The 20,085-nt window shown below is 33.9% G+C and overlaps 1 protein-coding gene and 1 pseudogene across 1 annotated transcript; one reads left to right on the forward strand and one right to left on the reverse strand.

Moving 5' to 3' along the window:
• Window positions 1–494: 494 nt before the first annotated feature.
• LOC142636496 (uncharacterized) lies at window positions 495–7,007 on the reverse strand (annotated as a pseudogene).
• A 9,305-nt stretch (window positions 7,008–16,312) lies between these two features.
• LOC142618464 (endochitinase-like) lies at window positions 16,313–19,085 on the forward strand. Its single transcript, XM_075791408.1, has 3 exons — window positions 16,313–16,791; window positions 17,232–17,382; window positions 18,540–19,085. Exons 1-3 carry the CDS (start codon window positions 16,350–16,352, stop codon window positions 18,907–18,909), a joined length of 963 nt encoding a protein of 320 aa, XP_075647523.1. The 5' UTR covers window positions 16,313–16,349; the 3' UTR covers window positions 18,910–19,085.
• The last annotated feature ends 1,000 nt before the right edge of the window (window positions 19,086–20,085 follow it).

The raw sequence follows: 20,085 nt of genomic DNA on the forward strand, positions 1-20,085 counted from the left end.
AAATTCTACAAGATCAAATTCAACTTGAACCTTCTTTCAAATTGTACTTAGTTATTGAGCCAAAAAAAAACAAAAAATCTTGCGCAAATTGTTACAGGTGAATTGAGAACATTTGTGTAATTATATGTGTCATTCCTTAATACAGTTGGTTTTTTGTTAGTCATTCTTTGCCTATTGATACTATGAGTATAGGTTTTCTTATGCATAATATCCCAATTATCTTTTTCATACAAGATTTTAGAATGTTAAAGTAAATCTTCTATATACCATATATCAAAACCCAAATATATTAACTTCAAATATTAATAACTTGGGATAATTTCAATATTGGTTTCCCAAGTAACACACAACTTGTAAGTACCTTAAGGAATAAGAGGACATACCAAACCAAACTCAAAAAAAGAAAAAAAAGAAAGAACAGACAAAATCAAGCTTTAACAAGGCATATGCATATACACAGATACAAAACTTAAGCAATAACAATGGTATTAATATTAGACACCCCTGTTTATGTTTCCACGTAATGTCAATTTGAATTTATTAACCTTGGTCATAATGTCCTTGATGTCTGGTCTTTCATCTAGTGATTCTTCAGAACATCTTAAACCTAAGTCTAAGATAGATAAAAGAATAGCTTGCATGCCAGTTACATCTCTTCCATCTTCAATCCAAAGTAAACCATCATCCACGACTTCCATTCTATCTGGAAGCAATGTTATGAATACCATTTCGGACCCCGTTTTAGTTTGTTTAGTGAAATGAAATATTTCTGTACCAACCAATTTTGGTGTACCGTTTCAAGGCGTTTCGGCTTCCAAAATATTTAAAAGTATTACTTTTAAAAACATATTATATATATATATATATATATATTTCATAACCTATTACTTTTAAAAACATAAGAGTTATATTTACAAAACTTTTTATTTTAAAATTAATCTAATCAAATCAATTAGACTACTATTATTTTAATTAAAATACTAATTAATTCTTTTAATGCAACAAACTGGCAAACCAAGGCTAGGCACACTGCAAAAAGTCAAACCATCTATATTTCCAACATTTTATCATATTTTACTTTCTAAGCATTTTTTTTCTCTTGTTTTTTCTCATCCCCACATATCTTCATTTCTGTCCGACTCCTTTGTTTCTATCCTTCATCACACCATTCTCTACACATTTCATCTTTATCTACACATTGACTCAAACACGCAATCTTAGATTTTCCGTCTTTCTTTTTATGTTTTTTTACTCACACATGCAACTTGTCTTTTTACTCTCAGTCTAGCTATCTTCTCTATTCCCTCCTCTCTCTCTCTCTCTCTCTAATGGATAGAGATCCAATTTGTTAAGCTTGACTGCGTGAACCATAATATTTCTACAGCCCGGATCTCCCGAAACACACTAAAACAGGCCGGAATCTTGTCCAAGGTGAAATGGAGGGGCTTGCTATTCCACTTTGCTTGCCGGAATGAGATTTTCCAGCCATTCCGGCCGGAACGAAACGGAATCGATAATGTTGTCTGGAAGTGATGCAATCCATTTCCTCATAGTTAGTTCTCCAACAAACATTTCACTGGTGGGTTTCTTTCTTGTGATGATCTCCAACAATATTATTCCATAGCTATAAATGTCACCTTTAGTTGACACCCTCCCTTCCGAGTCATACTCTGCCAAGCTCACATTTGTCAAAATGTCGATAAGTTAGTGGTCCACATGCTTGCCAACAGAAGAGAGAATAAGTTTATAAAAATAACCATTTATATATTCACACATCCATGCAAGTTATTTTATTTTATTTTTAAATCTTGTTTATTGCATCCATCCATTATCAATATATTGATGTATATATGTAGATTTGATTTATTGTCAAAAAAAATTATGATATGATCAAGATGTCTCCATTTGCTATTATCTCGATTCTAATAAAAATAAAAACACATTTGATATTATGTTCTTAAGGTTTACCTTTGTTATACGAGAATATATGTATATATATTATGTTCTTCAAGTACCTACCTGTCCATTTGTGTCTTCATTTCCAATAAGTATAAGAACACAATATTTTTCACAATTTTTATTTTAACTACTAACATCCCCAAATCCTCCATGCCACTATATTTTATAGCGTCAAGGGCTATAAAGTTGGGTCTAATTAATATTGGGCGTAAGGCAAGCCGAACATTACCATAGTCCATTAATAAGTCAAATATTGAAACTCACACTAAATTTATTTTATTGAACAAATTCATATTTGATTAGTGAGCGTGGCTCTAGTGGCAGCACCATGTTCTGCCCAGGGTGTTCCTAGGAACACCCTGAGTTGGAAAAAAAAAATTATATATAATAATTTAAATTTTTTTTATTTGTTTACCCTTTAAAAAAAATAGGAACACCCTTAAGCAAAATTAGGAACACCCTCAAAATTTGATATACCAAACAAATTTTGAACTAAAATCTTTAAAAAAAATGTAATAGAGAATCTAAAAAAAAAAAAAAAATTTGTAACAAAGCATGCCCAAAAAAAAAAGCCCAACATTAATCCTAAACAAAACCAACCCCAACCAAATTTTTAAATCAAAATAATTATTAACTAAATACCCAACATGCCCAACCCAAACAAATTCTAAAAAAAAACCAACCAAAACCCAATACGAATACGCGTTCGCCGATTCATCAATTATCAAATGGTAAAGCTAAAGCAAAACCTAAAATCAAAAACCTTACCTAACCTAAAGAAAAAAAAACGACAACGCCTTACGCCTCCGCCTAAAACCTCATCATCAAGCACATCGGCGCGACGCGGCGACGACGCCTCTAGCTGAACTCAAGCAACGGAGCTTGGATCGGGCATCAGAGATTGGAGATCAGAGATCGGTCCGATCGAATTAGAGCTTGTGACACAGACGATTGGCCTCAAATCCTTCCTCGCCTCTGATGCCTCGACATGTTGTCGCGGCCCACTGCGCTGCCCCTCAAGCCTCCCTTAAGGTATTTTACACTTTACTCTCTCTCTCTCTCTCTCTCTCTCTCTCTCTCTCTCTCTCTCTCTCTCTCTCTCTCACATAATCTTTAGGTTTTGCTGTGGAGTGTGGACTGTGGTATGAGAAAGAGAGCTCTTAATTCTCTTGAACTCTTGAACTGAGTTACTGAAAGTCTGAAATGAGACTCTCTCTCTCTCTTTAAGTCTTTATGAACTGCTTCTCTCTCTCTTTAAGTCTTTATAATTATTCAATTTATGTGCCCCTTTTTTTTTTTACTTTATCTTATCCGTTGGTGTGTCACTGTGTTGGTCAGTTGGTGTTGGTGAGTTTGTCTTTTAGTGTATTGTGATTTGTGAATTTATCTGATTGGCTCCTCTTGTGTGAATCTTGTCTGTTGAGTGAGGGGTAGATGGGGCCATGGGGCCGTATGGGGTAGGATATTTGAATTGGGGAAGTAAAGGCATGCAGAGGTAGTGGTATGTGTGCTAGTGTGTGCTAATGCACAGTGGGGTGTGTGCTAGATTGCTAGTAGTTAATAAAAAGAAATTAATGAAGCAACTAAACACCAATAATTAATAATTTAATTAACCAATACATTATAAAAGACAAACAAATTAAATTACGTTAGGCTAAACAACAATTAATAATTTTATAATTAATAAAACAACAATACAACAAATTATAGTTTATAAAAGACAAACAAATTAAATTATGTTAGGTTAAACAACAATTAATAATTTTATAATTAATGAAACAAAAATAGAACAAATTATAGTTTATAAAAGACAAACAAATAATGAAACAACTAAACAACAATAATTAATAATTTTATTTATATTTCAAATGAACTTATAGTTTATTGTTTATTCTTTTGCTAGAATTATGGACAAATATTTGATAAGAAAACCACGTACCCAATGACTCGAAATAGACCGAAATGACCCGAAACACTTGAAATTTTTTCCAAAGTGGAATAGGGTGGGTTACTATTCCGATTTGTTTACCTGCACAGTATTTTCCATCCGTTACGGCCGGAATGGAATGAAATTAATAACATTGAATCAAACCTAATTACCTAAAGGCTAAAAAGAAATAAGATTGTGTAATTTATGCTTCCTAAGGAACACCATGAACAAAATTCTTGGAGCCACCACTGCGTGGCTCATATAACAAATGACCTTAATATAAAGAGAAATGATATGTTCACGACATTTTTCACAACAAATCCTATGTGGCAAGTTGTTACAGGTTATTATTGGTCGGGTAGAAAAGTAATTTTAGTGGTAAGTTCAAATTAATTGGTACTAATAACAACTAACCACCTATAATTTGTTGTGAAAATGTTGTGGACGTAACACCTTTTTAATACAAATTATTTTATAATTTCTTAAAGTAATTAATTAATTATATACTGAAACAATCACACTATAGTTTAAAGTGTATCTTCATATGTATCTAATGCAATTACAAAACTGAGCTATGAACTACCAAGCAAATTGTTAATCTTCAAAATTGTATCTATTAAAGCTATGTACAAAATTAGCCTAGTAATTAAATAGATAGACAAAGATGAATTTATGTACCTGGTGCGATGTAGCCAAGTGTACCGAGGGTTTTGGTTTGTGTTGCATCCTTATTTATGGCTAAAATCTTTGCAATACCAAAGTCACTAACATGTGCAATCATGTCCTCGTCCAAAAGAATATTGGAAGGCTTCAAATCACAATGCACCACAGATTCTGATTGACCACTGTGGAGATATTCCAACTCTAATGCAACATCAACCATAATATTTACTCTTTGGACAAGATTCATGAGAGTATAACCAATTTTCAAGGCTACCATTTGACATGTATTGAAGCACCAAAGCTCTAAACTCAAGGTTGGAGCATGTACTAATAACCTTAACAAGATTCCTATGTTGGATTGCACTTAACACCTTGCATTCAGCATCAAAACTTTTGAAAGCACCCTCCAATTGTAGGTTTAGAGCTTTGCCAGCAATGATAGTCCCATCAGATAGTATTCCTTTGTACACAAAACCAAAACCTCGTGTTCCAAGCAAGTTGCTCTCACAAAAGTTGTTTGTTCCACTAGAAAGCTCTTGATATGATATCATTCTATGATCCACTGTAGGCAGTGTGATAGGCAAGCCTGGAATCTGCATGTTACATTGTGGATGTCTTCTTCGTATTATGACCAATGCTGCAAAGATTATAATTGATGCAATGGCAGGAACAATATATTTGAGCAAAACTTGTTTCACCCTTGATCCAAGAGAAGTTGGACTTGTACAAGGTGGAACTCCAAAAATTGGATTCCCACAAAGTGCTTCATTATCTAAAAATGATTCTACAGTGAAGTTTGCAAAAGGTCCGGTGGATGAAATCTCTCCCGATAGCTATTGAAGGACAAATTCAAATACTTGAGATATGAAAGTGTCTCAAGAGATTTTGGAATAGCACCGGAGAGATTATTATTTGAGAAATCTAGCTGATCCATTCCCCTCAATTGTCCATAAGATTGTGGAATATTTCCTTAGAATGAGTTCTTTGACATGTTTAGATGACTTAGGCTCTCAAAAGCACCAATGATACTGGAAATATTTCCAGTAATTTGGTTACAGGATAAGTCCATGAATACAATAGTGGGCAATTTTTTCATGCTCAAATAATGAATACAATAGTGGGCAATTTTGTCGTGCTCGGATACAAACTTCCACCGAGGAAATTCGATGATAAATCCAAGAAGAAAAGGTTTTGAAGACTCCACAAATTCAATGGGATTGATGATGTCAGTGCGTTATGACTTATCTTGAATTTTTGCAAAAGACTAAGGTTTCCAAGGCAATTTGGGATGGATCTTGAGAGACTTTTCATAGAGAGTAACAATTCTCTCAGGTTCTTTAATTGACAAAGTTATTCTGGAATGGATCCTTCAATCAAGTTCTCTTCAAGAAACAATCTTTGCAATCTCTCCAGTCCCCCTAATGTGGACGGTATGTTTCCGGTCAAACTGTTACCCGACAAATCAAGTACAAGTTTTTCAAGGAACCAATTCCCATTGGAATTTGACCCTTTATTTGGTTTTCACTTGCAGCAAAGACTTTAAGCGAAAGTGAAAATTTTCCAATGGCATCCGGAATGGTAATATTCAAGGGATTGATGGACAAATATATCTCCTCCAAAAATCTGCAATTACTTAAAGGTGAAAGGAAACTATGCTCTTGATGTTCAGGCTCCGCTATAAACTGATTTCACGCTAGACTAAGCCATTTTATATTCTTTAAGTTCCCAAGATTTCTGGGTATATGTCCAGAGAGAGAGAGTTATTACCAAAATCTACTTCGAAGAGGCTGGAAAAATTTGAAAGATGCGATGGGATATGACCCCTAATTTTGTTCGAACCAAGTTCTAGAATTTCAGGATTAGGGCAAGAGATCCAAGTATCTAATGGAAGATTTCCAGACAAGGAATTTACAGCCAAGCTAAGAATTTGTAGAGAGGTAATGTTGAAAATATTTTGGGGTATTGCCCCAGTGAGATCATTCAGTTGAAATTCCAATAATTTCAGATTTTGGAGACGCCATAAATCACTTCGAATGCCTCCTTTCACGTTGTTTTTGCCGATGACAAACCCTAGTAACATCGACAAGTTGCTTATGATAGGAGGTATATTTCCAGTTAAGTTGTTACTTCCAAGAGCTAGGAATTCAAGCATTTCTAAACTCCCAAAACCTTTTGGAATACTTCCATCAAACTTATTGTAAGACAGAGATAAGACAGAAAGCTCTGTACAGTTATTAAACTGTGAGGTTAGCTTACCGCTGAATTCGTTATCAGAAATATACAGCCCTTGAAGTTTAGGAATATGGCTGCAAAGATCCATTGGAAGGGTTCCTGAGATTGGGACAACTAAAGTATGCATGGCTGCATTAACAGAAAAGCCAACAGGAGGAAAATGTATGACCTTTCCATTAGCACAGAGAAGGCTCTTTGGAATACGATAGTCTTGCCGTTTCATTGGTACAGGTTACTATTACAAAATCATTTCAAATGTATCATGTTCATGATGGGTATGCAACATGGTTATTCGACCCTATGTGTGAACATAATATAAATTTTTTCTACTTTACAGAGGGATAAACACGAGAAATCTATGCAATCTTGGGACATACGCAACTCTTATTAGCTTTCACGAGGAAAAACTTACAACCACAATCTTGACTTTCTTGTGCACAATGGAGCACGGCGCTAACCAATTGCCTATCATTGATGAATTTTGAATTTTTTTTCTTTTATTTAAATATGAAATTTAATAATCATAATAATTATGAATAGATATTTATTATTATAATTGTGATGGTATATGGAATTATATATATTAGCATTAAAATCTATCATGCAATTTGTATATGAAATTATATATAGTACTATTTAAAGAAAATATGATTAATTCTATAAAAAAAATGATTTACTAAGATTCTAATTGATAGTTTAAATATAAAATAAAATTTTAATTCAATTGAAGACATTTATTAAAATAATGTTTAAATTTGTGAGATCTCAAAAACTTATGTGGCATAATATTATGAGGTTAACTAAAAATCAAACATCTTTGGTTTTATATAAACTACTCACAGACCTACATAATGTGTAAGAATATATAAATATTATGTAATAAGATGTAATATATAAAAATTAACAATTATTTCAAGAATTTTTTTTTAATAAAAGATTTCTACAAGTATTCTGTATCTTTTTATCTCTACAAATATATCGTACTATTATTTTTTGTATGTTTGATTAATATTTCTTTTAAGGTGAACTATATTCTTCTAACTTTTGTTGTAGTGTATTATATTTACCTAATATACAAATAAACTTTATAAGTTTCAAATTTATAATTCAAATTTCTCATCTCTTAAGAAATAAGGAGTTTATTATTATAATAAAAAAATTATCACAAAATTACAATATTATCTTAACCAAAATTAAAATGAAACCAAATGAATAAATGATAGACTTTATAATAATTTATTACTCAAAAAATTGGTAGATATATTCAAATTCATAGCCATGTAGATTGTGTTTTGATATAAACTCAAATTCCTATATCCAAAAAAACTAAGTATTAACCCAAACCAAAATTCAACCAACGATATAAAAGGAAGAGAGAAGATTTTGTGATGGGAAATTAAGAAAACACAATACCAAAACAAATATTAAAAAAAAATCAACTTTAATCAAAGTTACAAAAAAAGAACAAAAATCAACTGAGAGAGAGAGAGAGAGAGAGAGAGAGTACTCACAAAATTTTGTGGGAAAAATATGAATTGAATGAGAGAAATGATATTGAATTTATACAAAATAAATTAGGGAGAAGAAAAGTCAAAATATAATAAATAAAAAAAGGATGAATTAAGTGTAACGGTAAAGTAAAGAGTAGGAGGAAGATAAAGAGACAAAAAGGGAGGGGAAATGTTGGAAGAAGTATGACAGTAAATGTGGACTAATTGGGAGGAGAAGAGTTTTTTTTTAGAATAGAGAGAATAAAAGTTTGAATAAAAAAAAAAAAAAAGAGGTTGAAAAGAAGTGAATGATGTGACTCAATAAAAGTGTTGTAAGGAAACAATTTTTGTACCTAAGCCCAAAGTAAGAAAGGGGGTAGGCCCAAAGAGCCCAATACAATAAATTTGTAAGAAGTTGATTAGAAAACTAGGTTCTAGCTAGTAGGCTTAGACAATGATCGTAGTGAGTAGAAAATGACAATAAAATAAAGATGAGCTGATGTTATCGAAAGAAAATCGTCCTTGAACACAATCCGAGGTGGTTAATTCTTATATTTGATTCTTTTGGGACTGATTATAAGTATTATTCTTGACTCTACAGTGTTTTTCTCTCTCTTTTTCTCCGATCCTTTCTCCTCTAGATTTTTCCTCTATTTTATACTATTTTCCCCCTCTATCTCTACCCTCCATGTGTAGATCAGATTGCTGGTGTTAATCCTTGTCCCATCAGCACCTTCCTGAAATCTTTGGGAGTAGCTATAAGGCTGAAAAACTACTGTTCAGGTATCACTTCCTCATTAATGCAGCCAGAGAGTTAGCTACAGAGTATTCAATGCGGTGGTAACAACTTTCTCTTAGATATTTCATAGCTTTCTTTTGTCCTGCATTCTCACGATGCATATCCTTATCAACAGAATCTCCTGGAACATTACTTCTAGAAGGCAGACCGTACCTTTTGACCTCTAATTCATTTAGCCAAGGAGAAATCTCTCCTCGGACAATTGTAACTTGACCTCTTTCTTTATTTATTAATGATGACCTCCCTAACAATGTTTACCCCGTCCTTGGACAATTAGGCGTCCTCGGATCGGGCCCCCGGCCTAATATAATATCACTGGGCCTATTATCCCTACAAACGTAATAACAATAAATGCTACATTTCAACTTATAAAAGTTTAGAAAAAAAAAAAAAAAAGTGGATGATGTGGTTCAACAAAAGCGTACTAGCTACACCTTTAGCTTATAAATATGTATAGATATATAGATTAATTAATTATAGATTATTGATAAAAGATTGTGAGAAATAAATCTCATTGGTCATTGGGCATGCTTAGAGTACAATTACTCATTTTCACAATAATACTTAGATACACAATAATTTTTATAATCTTTATCACAAAATTTGACATGATAAAGTTATATTACTGATTAGACCACCAATATTTTCACAATGGCCCATTATACTTCACTTTTATCAGTACCCATCAAACTATGTCACCTCAATAGTTGTAAAAACTATTAAAAAAATTTCTCTCTAAACTTATGATTTAGCCCACTTACCAATCATGATTATCCCTCGTCTTTTAATTAATTAATTAATTAATTTTAAAAAGGCTGCAATGTGACTATAGATTGAATGAATGAAACGCATTGGTATTCTATACAGTATGTTTGATCAAAAAGTTAATTCTAACTTCTTAATTACATTTTTAGGTTATACGAGATGGTTATGTATACACTGATATTACCTCAAGATTGTTCTTAACATAGTTGCATTAGTTCGAAGTGCTATTTGACCTCATAGACTACGATATGGGGTCTAGAAACGACTAAATAATACTTTTGAAATACGCACAAGTTAATAACTAGAGAGTGAGAGATTCTAAAAGACTAAGGGTCCGTTTGGATAGAGCTTATTGCTGAAAACTGAAACACTGTAGCAAAATAATTTTTAAATGTGTGAATAATACCGTGGGACCTATTTTTAATAAAAAAAATTCTATAAAGTGAAGTTTGTGGGTCCCATGAATAGTATACGGGACCCACAAATGTGCTGAAAGTCAGCAAAATGCGGCTACTGTTCATACACAGTAACATGAACAGTAGCCTTGTCCCCCCTGACCCGTGCTGCAGCAGAAGAAGAAGAAAAAAAAAAAAAAAACAGAAAACACAGACGCAGACGCAAAAAACGCTGTATCCAAACCAAGCCTAAATTTCTAAAGTAACTAAGTTAAACTAAGGCTTGGTTTGGATACAGCGTTTTCTGCGTCTGCGTCTGAGTTTTCTGTTTTTTTTTTTTTTTTCTTCTTCTTCTACTGCAGCACGGGTCAGGGGGGACAAGGCTACTGTTCATGTTACTGTGTATGAACAGTAGCCGCATTTTGCTGACTTTCAGCACATTTGTGGGTCCCGTGTACCTAACTGTGTTAATTGAGTGACAAGTTTCTAGGCATCAGTTTTACCTTATTTATAGTATCCATCACTCTCGTATGTTCTATTCTTTGGAACTTGGTGGCAAGAATGTTGTACAACAAAACAAATTCATCAATAAGGTATTGGTTTAGGCCATGTATGCACAAGAATTGATTATTATTATTATATTTTGCAATGGACACAACTTACCGAGATGATAAGTTGCGAGCAGCAGTTAGTGGTATGTTGTTGTGGTATTGGACCATATGTGTGAACATGATAGAGCGCTTTAGGCTTTAATAGACGTGGTAATAGTCCCAAAAAAGTGGTAATGCTATTGTCCGACATTTTTTAAAGTACATTTTTAGGTACTAGCAAATTCTTTTCTTTAAGACCTACTGTTAACATTACCTTTTTCTTATTTGGCAAGTTCAGTCATTTCCAACAAGATATATTATATTGCAAAACACATCAACCTATATAGAACTTCTTAAGTATTTCTAGAATCGCTATCTGTGTAGATGTATGCTAGTATGCAGTAAAACTTGTAATACTTGTATTACTACTCTTTAAAAAAAGAATCTTGATTTATATGTGTTTGACTGACACAACGTTTGGATAGTTAGGCATAACCCACAAAAAATAAAAAATAAAAACCACTCATATATATTTAGATTAACTTAAATATTGTAGTTTAATTATTATCAAGAGCCTTGTAACTTAATTAGCACATCTTCATGCACAAAGTACTTAAAGTTTAGGGAGGAAAAGGTTCAAGCTCTGACGGCATGTTGTAACTATCTTCCCAAAAAAAAATCCAAAAAAAATAAATAAATAACTTAAACGTGGTCAATGTACATAAGAAAGATTAAAGAAAACGCATCAGCAGTCATCTTCTAAAAATGGCAAAAGTCAATGATCAATTACGGTGCATTTGAATGTAATTTTTTACTAAAAACTTACTTGTTTATTAGTTAAATAGGGATTTTGATTGAGGGAGTCCATCATGTAGCCATGAAAATGATAAAGTGGGCCCTAGAGCCTTGATTTTTTTAGTAGAAAAGGCATGGGCTTCTAGCCAATATATACATAGTGACCATAGATAGTCTGAATTCATAGGTTGGGCAGAAGCAGAGCTAAACACAGATGGTTCAGCTCTTGGTAATCCGGGTCTAGCAGGTGGAGGGGGTATCATCAAAGATTGTCATGGGGAATGGATAAGTGGTTTCGCGAGACCTATTGGCCTGACCTCCAGTTTTGCTGCAGAATTTTGGGCCTTAAGGGATGGGCTCATGCTATGCCATAAACTCGGTCTCAATGCTGTAGAAGTAGAAGTGGATGCCTCCTCTATAATTTCTCTTCTAGCTAATTGCACCGAAACTAACAGTGAGATTGCTTCACTTGTTGATGACTGCAGGGACCTGTTGGAGAAAATCCCTCAATCTCGGATTAAGCACTGCTATAGGGAATCAAACAAGTGTGCGGACATGCTAGCGAGATTAGGAACTGACATGGAGGAGTGTCTTGTTATTTTTGATGCCCCTCCCCAACCTGTTGTATCCCTTTTAATTTTGGACAAACTAGGCTCGACCCAGGATCGTATATGTAACCAGGTGGCCTATGCCACTTAAGCTTTAATTCAGTATCCTGTTTACCAAAAAAAAAAAAACATCCTAGGAAAATTTCATGGGTATCTTTGAAAAAAAACATATTCTTCTTAGGCTGCTTCTAGCAGCCTTAATGGATTGGATACTTTGCATGATGATCTACCAATTGAATTTGTTTACACAATCTAAGAGATATCTAAAGTGGCTATCTGTCCCAATTAGATGTGAGCCAATATGATAAAGCCATTTTTTCAAAGATGCATTTTCATTTTAAAGAGACCTTCAATTTTGAAAATTCTTGTTTTAGACTAACTTGATACAGGCATTCAAAGAAATTTGTCATCTAACGAATACCCATACCTTCTGTTTCAATGGGTTTTGCCAAAGTAATAAATTTGAGATCATGTTGTGGAAAGAAAATATCGAATGCCAGAGGAACCTAATATACCTTAAATTTATAGCCGCATTTGTTAATTTCTCTTTTTGATCCTTAAATGTAAGGAATCTTCATTAGGTCATCATAATTAACAACTGCCTATCAATTGAAAGAAGCCATTTATTAATTAGAGAGCAAACCAGTAAAATCCAGTGACATAAATGTGAATCTAAATATAAACTAGCCAAAAACAAAATTGACCAAATTGGACACAGTGGACTGAAATAGATTGAATTGGACCAAATTAAACTAAAAAGTTAACTGAATAAACTGAAGGGGACCAAAATGGACTGTAATGGATTGAATTGGACCAAAATGGACACTCTTCATTTCAAGTAAAACTATGTGCATTATAATAAATAGATTTCATTTCATGTTAAATATTTTTTTTCTCAAATATGACGGTGTACATGGTGCTACATCATTTAAAAATCGATAAAAAAAATTAAACAATTCGTTGGTTGGAGTGAAAACTGAAAAGTGGCTGACGGAAAAGGAGGGAAGAAAAAAAGTGTAAAGAAAACTAGTATTTTCCATTGTTTGGTATGCAACACAAAATGGAGAGGAAACAAGATGATCCCAGATGTTTTTAACCCGAGCTAAAAAAAAAATCTTAAATCACAGAGAAAATAAGGACAAAAATGAGGGTTGAAATAATATGACACAAATGCCCTCTCAATTTTCACCAACGTTCAACCATGGAACCACCTACGTAATAGCTTGTTCTTTTCTTTCATTGTGTTCTGATCTTCCTCTTTATTTTTTATTTTTTGTCTCTTTATTCTTTCACTAGGTCATTTATTTTTTAGAAAAATATTATGTCCACAATATTTTTATAACAAATCATAAATAGCATATTGTTATAGATTGTTATTAGTGGGCAAAAAAGTAATTTCAATGGTAAATTTAAATTGGAACCATAACAACTTACCTATTATAAAGGGTTATAATTATAAAAATATTATAGACGTAACACTTTTTTTTATTTATTAATACTATGCTATTCTTTAACAAAGTCAATTAATTGCATTTTAAATTGTTTATATTCAAAATGGACGACTAAATAAAAAGGAATGTAATAGGAGTATAATAAGTATATGATGTGTTGAATTTTCTATGATGTCATCAACAAAAAAAATAATAATTGACATAAGTAATATATTTTCCTATATAATTTTTTTTTTTTTAAATACTTCTTATATATACAATGTAATAGGGCATAAAAGTTGTAAGGGCGGGTTTTGAATCCTAGGCCCAAAAAGCAACAAGACTAGGGCCCAAGGAGCCTAACACAATGAAACTGTAGAGAGTGGACTTGTAAGCTGGGCTTTAATGGAAGGATTAACGCGCACAGTAGATTAAGGATAGTAGAAAAATAAAGAAATTAAGCTGTATGTGAAGAAAATCACTCCTCGGACTTTTCTGAAGAGATTAGTTCTTAAATATATTCCTTAAGACTGGGTTACAATTTCAGTTCTAAGTTGCTGCTATATCTTCTCCCACCATTTTCCAGATCCTCTTCCTCTGGAGAGTCTTTCACATTATATAGCCCCCTTCAGATGATCTTGGCCCTATAGTTGTTGGTCGCCTAGGTTACTACTTGAGTGCTTGTCCCATCAGACACCTTCCCAAAACCCTTGTGCGTAGCGACAATCAAGGCAGCACTGTTTAGAGGTTTTCTCCACATAAATGCAGCCAGGAGGTTTGGTGGAAAGCATTAAATGTGGTGGCAGCCACCGTTCCTTCAGTCAGGACTGGCCATTTCCTCAAAGCTCATTCTCTTTAGTATGACCTCCTCTATTAACGTGCCACTAAAGTGGCCTTACCGTCCGAAGGCATGATCTCCTCATAGTTGTAGTGGCCTCCTCGGCCTTAGGTATGACATGTGGTAACGTAGCCTTATCAAATTTCTATTCCACACAAAAGTAAATTAACACAAAATATAGTTTTATCATCTTATTTTTCATCTCAATTAAACAAAGAAAATTTATATTGTATTAAATTTCCATCCTCCCAACCAAATATTGTTGGTGGAAATTAAACCTAAAATCTTTTTTATTCTTTCACTTTTTATTATCCCAACATTTTTCATGCTCTCCCTTTTTTATCATCCCAAGTCCCAACCAAATAGAGTGATGTGATACTAGAAATGCATGTAGATTTATGATATTTAATCTTAATCATAAAATTATTCAATTTCAAATGAAGAGAATCTTTTTTTTTTTTTTTTTTGCTTAAATGAAAAAAATGGGGTCTTCGATGTGAGCTCATTGACCCAACACCAAGTAACAACAATGATAATACCACATATACTACACGGGTTTTGTTGAGACTATCACTTAAATCGCTTTTCTTTGGATGTTGTGACAAAAATTCCTACCATCAAACTACAATATGTGTGGTGAGTAGGGGTGTCTAGGCAAACCGGCGACCCGCCCAACCCGTCCGACCCACCGCCACCCAGTCCGACGACTCCGGCGGTTAGACGCGGTTTCCGACTTTGCTAACCCGACACCTTGCGGGTCGATTATCAGTTTTTCAGTTCAAAACCCGTGAAACTCGACCCGAACCAAAGTCCATTCAATATCCGGCCATTTTTCTAGATTCCGGTTATTTTTTTCCAAATTTCGGCCACTTTTTCCAGATTTCAGCCCCTTTTTCACTTAAATCCGTCGATTTCTGGCACAATAAACATTGGATTTGGCTGAACCAGTGATTTCTCATCACAATTTGGCAGAAATCTCGCCGGATCTGACGAGATCTCATCGGATCTTGGATGGATCTGGCAAGATCTCGCCGAATCTGGCTAGATCTCACCGCGTTTCGAAGGATTCGGTGAGATCGGTTTCACCCGAAACCGACCACCAGCCGCTGGCAATCCGAATCGACGAATCCGTTACTGTTACAGGTCGGTTGTGGGTTGAAAAACCACCCACCCGAACTATTACAAGTCAGTTGCGGGTTGGGCAAAAATCCGACCTACCTGACCCATGGATAGCCCTAGTGGTGAGAATCTTATATGATAGAAACAAACGTTACTGATAATTACCATCAAGATAATCCATTTATATTTGCAGTATTTATAAACGTTAACACACTCATGCTATAAACGTTAACACACTCAGATAAATTACCATCAAGATATAGGTGCAGATCCATTTATAATTACCATCAAGATAATCCATTTACTGATAATTACCATCAAGATAATCCATGGATATAGATGCATGAGTGTGTTAATCAAAGGGTGGCACTATTTTTGTCCCCTTTTTCAATGTCGACATGATAAATTGAAACTTATCTGAACTGTCTTCTCCAGTGTGGCCCTCTGGAACTTTTGGAGGAAAAGAGTGGTTCATAGACAATTACTTTAACGTCGGCAGTGTGGTCCTGTGGAAAGCAAATCAATCAGTCGATCAGTACCAAAATATCGCATGCAAATATTCCTTAAATAAGACAAGCAGTCCATATTGACTAGAATTAATTGATCAACGAATAGTCAAGAAAAATCAAAAGCGACAACAACAAAAAAAAAACCCAACACCGCACGTATAGAGACTTGAATCTCATCTATTTAACCAAAGCCATCACAAGCTCTCACACACACACACAAAGCAAAAATGAAGTCCTACATGTTTATTCTCTTGAGTTTGGCTTTCTTGCTAGGAAGTACCTGGGCAGAACAATGTGGAAGACAAGCTAATGGTGCTGTTTGTCCAAATGGGCTATGTTGTAGCCAACATGGATGGTGTGGCACCATAACCGAGTACTGCGGAAATGGTTGCCAGAGCCAATGTAAGCCTGCAGCAACTACACCTTCCAAACCAACCCCAACCCCTAGTGGTGGTGGTGGTGATGTTGGCAGCCTCATCAGCCTCTCTCTGTTCAATGAACTGCTTAAACATCGCAACGATAACCGCTGCCCCAGTCACGGGTTCTATACCTACGACGCTTTCATCACTGCTGCTCGATCTTTTGGTGGGTTTGGCACCACTGGTGATGTTAATACTCGTAAAAGGGAGCTTGCTGCTTTCTTGGCTCAAACTTCTCATGAGACTACAGGTATAATTAGTTTGACTAATATTTAAGTCTGAAATGTTACCAATAAGTCACAAGAATTAGTTTTCAGAAAGAAAAAAAAATAACAATTATTGTTGAAGATAAGTGTCTATTTGGTAATGCACTTTTTCAAAATACGTACAGCTTTTTTAATAACTTCATTTTTTGTTAGGAACAATTTTTTCACACATTGAATTTTCTAATATAGTACTATAGGGTTTTAATTTGCTTCACACCCTTAAATTATTGTTCAGCCTAAACATTAAAAATTCTCAAAAAAAATAAATTGGCTGCATTGTCTGGATCACATGTGATCCGTGTTACTTTCTCATTCAGAGTATGAGTCATTATCTCTTGACATTAATTATTGTTGACTTAGTTGTTAATGTAGTGGATTATATTTGTTAACTCATACAATATGGTAATATGGTTATTTTGTGTAGGAGGTGGAGGGTGGGCAAGTGCACCAGATGGTCCATATGCATGGGGATATTGCAATGTAAGGGAGGGCACAAAGGAAACTCATTGTAATAACAAAGCGCCATGCCCTCCTGGCAAACAATATTATGGAAGAGGACCCATCCAACTTACTAAGTACGTCTCTATTGCTTGTCACTTGTGAATTTCTTAAAGCTCAACCAAAATAAAACATAGAAATACTACAAGATCTGCATCTATATCCATGGACCATGGTTGCAACTAGTTAACACACTCATGCTAGATGACTACACATTGCACAACTTGTTTTACATGAATATTGTGTCTCAAAGTTGCAAATATGTGATGGGATTGTTGTCGATGTTAGGCAAATGTACGTGCATATATGGAAGATTAGAACAATTACTTGGTTTTATCAAAAGGTCTCCGTTTAAATGGAAGATTTAGAGAGCTTAGAATCTTACTCCTCCATTAATAGAACATTATTGGAATATTTAGAGTGTCAATGCTAATTTCAAATGAACTAACTTTCTACTCGGGTTCCATGAAAAATGTGTCTCAAGTTACAATTCTATGATGGAATTTGTAAGTGTTTATTTTGAAGATTCAAACATATATGAGATCGTCTTCATTGGCTTTATCACAAGGTCTCCATAGTAAATGCAAGATTTAGGGCTTACACGTCCTCTATTACTAGATAGAACATTATTGGAATATTCGTTTGCCTAACATTAGTTCAAAATCTTTTTTATATCATCTCACGCACATGCTTCAGACAAATTATACGGAATTGAATTGGTCATGAGATTGTCAAAATTCAAGGGAACCCACTTTCTGTAGTACTAGTCAGATTGAATTCTGCAATCAAACTTTAATGATATTATCCTCACATCACATGTGAGATTTGACTACAGTCTATAATAAAACTTTAATGATGTTTCACAATTTCAAACTTTTTTTTTTTGGAGAAATAATTTTAATATGTCTTTTATTATTATATCAAGATATCAATTTATTTTTTGTGTAATAAAAAATCGATCGAACTCATAACTCTTTTTCAACGACAAGAAATTTTTCCAGTTGAATTAACTAAAACCCACTTCACAATTTCAAACTTGAATAATTGCAATATCACTTTTATTTAATTTCATTATTAACATCACATTTAATATGGACTATGTCAACAATTTTTTTTTTTTTTAAATTGTGTTCATACATGTGCCTGTCAACACAATAGTTTGGAGCATGTATTAAATCTAACTTTCTATACTTTGACACTGACATTGATTATTGATCTTTTTTAACTTCTTCAGCAATTACAACTATGATTTAGCTGGTAAAGCCATCAAGGTGGACCTAATAAACAATCCAGATCTTGTAGCCACAGACCGAGTGATTTCATTCAAGACAGCCATATGGTTCTGGATGACCCCACAGGATAACAAGCCATCAAGCCACAATGTCATCATAGGCCAATGGACGCCATCCCCTGCAGATACGTCAGCTGGTCGAGTCCCAGGCTATGGTGTCATCACTAATATAATCAATGGTGGTCTCGAATGTGGGATTGGTCCTAATGATAAGGTGGCTGATAGGATAGGGTTCTATAAGAGGTACTGTAACATTTTGGGACTGGGCTATGGAAACAATTTGGATTGCTATAATCAAAAGCACTTCGGTTAAATTGCTTAGCTCAAGACTCATGACTCATGAGTATTGTAGTAATACTACTACTGCTCAGTACTAAATATCCAGCAGGAGAAAATAATGAGCAATAATCTTATGTATCTGGAAAATCTCTTTCCCTAGTAGAAAAACTTCTATTATGTTACAAGCAGTAAAGTGAGTTTGGTTAATAATTTTGATGCCTACATTTGCATATGCATGCAATTTTTTTTTCTTGAATACTACATTAAGATACCATCAATTATTTTGATGTGAGGAATGAGGGCTTTAGTTCTCTAGTTGCCATTGGTTGTAGAAATTGACATATCATGGATAGGGGTTTCCTTGAAAAAGAGACAAAAGGTCATGAAAATAATTATATTTTTCATGAATTAATCGCAGTAGCAACATTTTTAGTGTCAAAGCCAGAACATTGCCCTAACATTTTTTTTTTTTTTTTTTTTTTTGTAATGGTTATACAAGAAGCATTAAAAAAAAGTTATTTAGGTAATCTTTGTGCCTAAAAAAAGAAATAATCTTTGGAGCCTGGGAGTTAAGCAATAAGCTTCAGTATATTTTTCATATGAAATAGTGGCTATGGCAATCATTGGTTTGTTAAAGCATCTAAATTTCCTTTAAAATACTTCTTATAACTAAATTGGCACTACTTGAGTGGTTTGGAAAAACTTGTAACCAGGATACAATGGGACAATGTACTCCGAAAAATAAATGTGAATAACCCAATTTATTTGTCGATGAGTAAAGCTTAAGAATAGGTCAAAACGAGGAATGTCATGAGATTAGTATTGTGAGATGCTTAACACATTTCCTATCTTTAATCAAACTTTTGAATTTATCTTTCAAGTTCTAAACATAATTTTGGAGCCTTACTTAAATTACAAAACCCTCAAACATTCCTTTAATTTAAATTTGATGATCGATCAAATCAATTAAACAATCTCGCTTGACTGAGATTTTGAATTTGGTTCAACTGAGTTTTGACTTCGCTTGAATGAATTGGCTTGATAAGCACTTCTTTTCCAACTTCAACTATGGTTTTTATAACCCAAAATTACAATACAAGTATAATCCAAAATACATAGAAATTCATCATAAAATTAAGCAACACTTGAAATCCTGACAATTTTTCTCTAGATTGTGCATTACTTTCCCATTTCCCAATTCAACACGAAG

This window comes from Castanea sativa, chromosome 1 (assembly GCF_040712315.1).
Source record: "Castanea sativa cultivar Marrone di Chiusa Pesio chromosome 1, ASM4071231v1".
NCBI classification, from domain to species: Eukaryota; Viridiplantae; Streptophyta; class Magnoliopsida; order Fagales; family Fagaceae; genus Castanea; species Castanea sativa.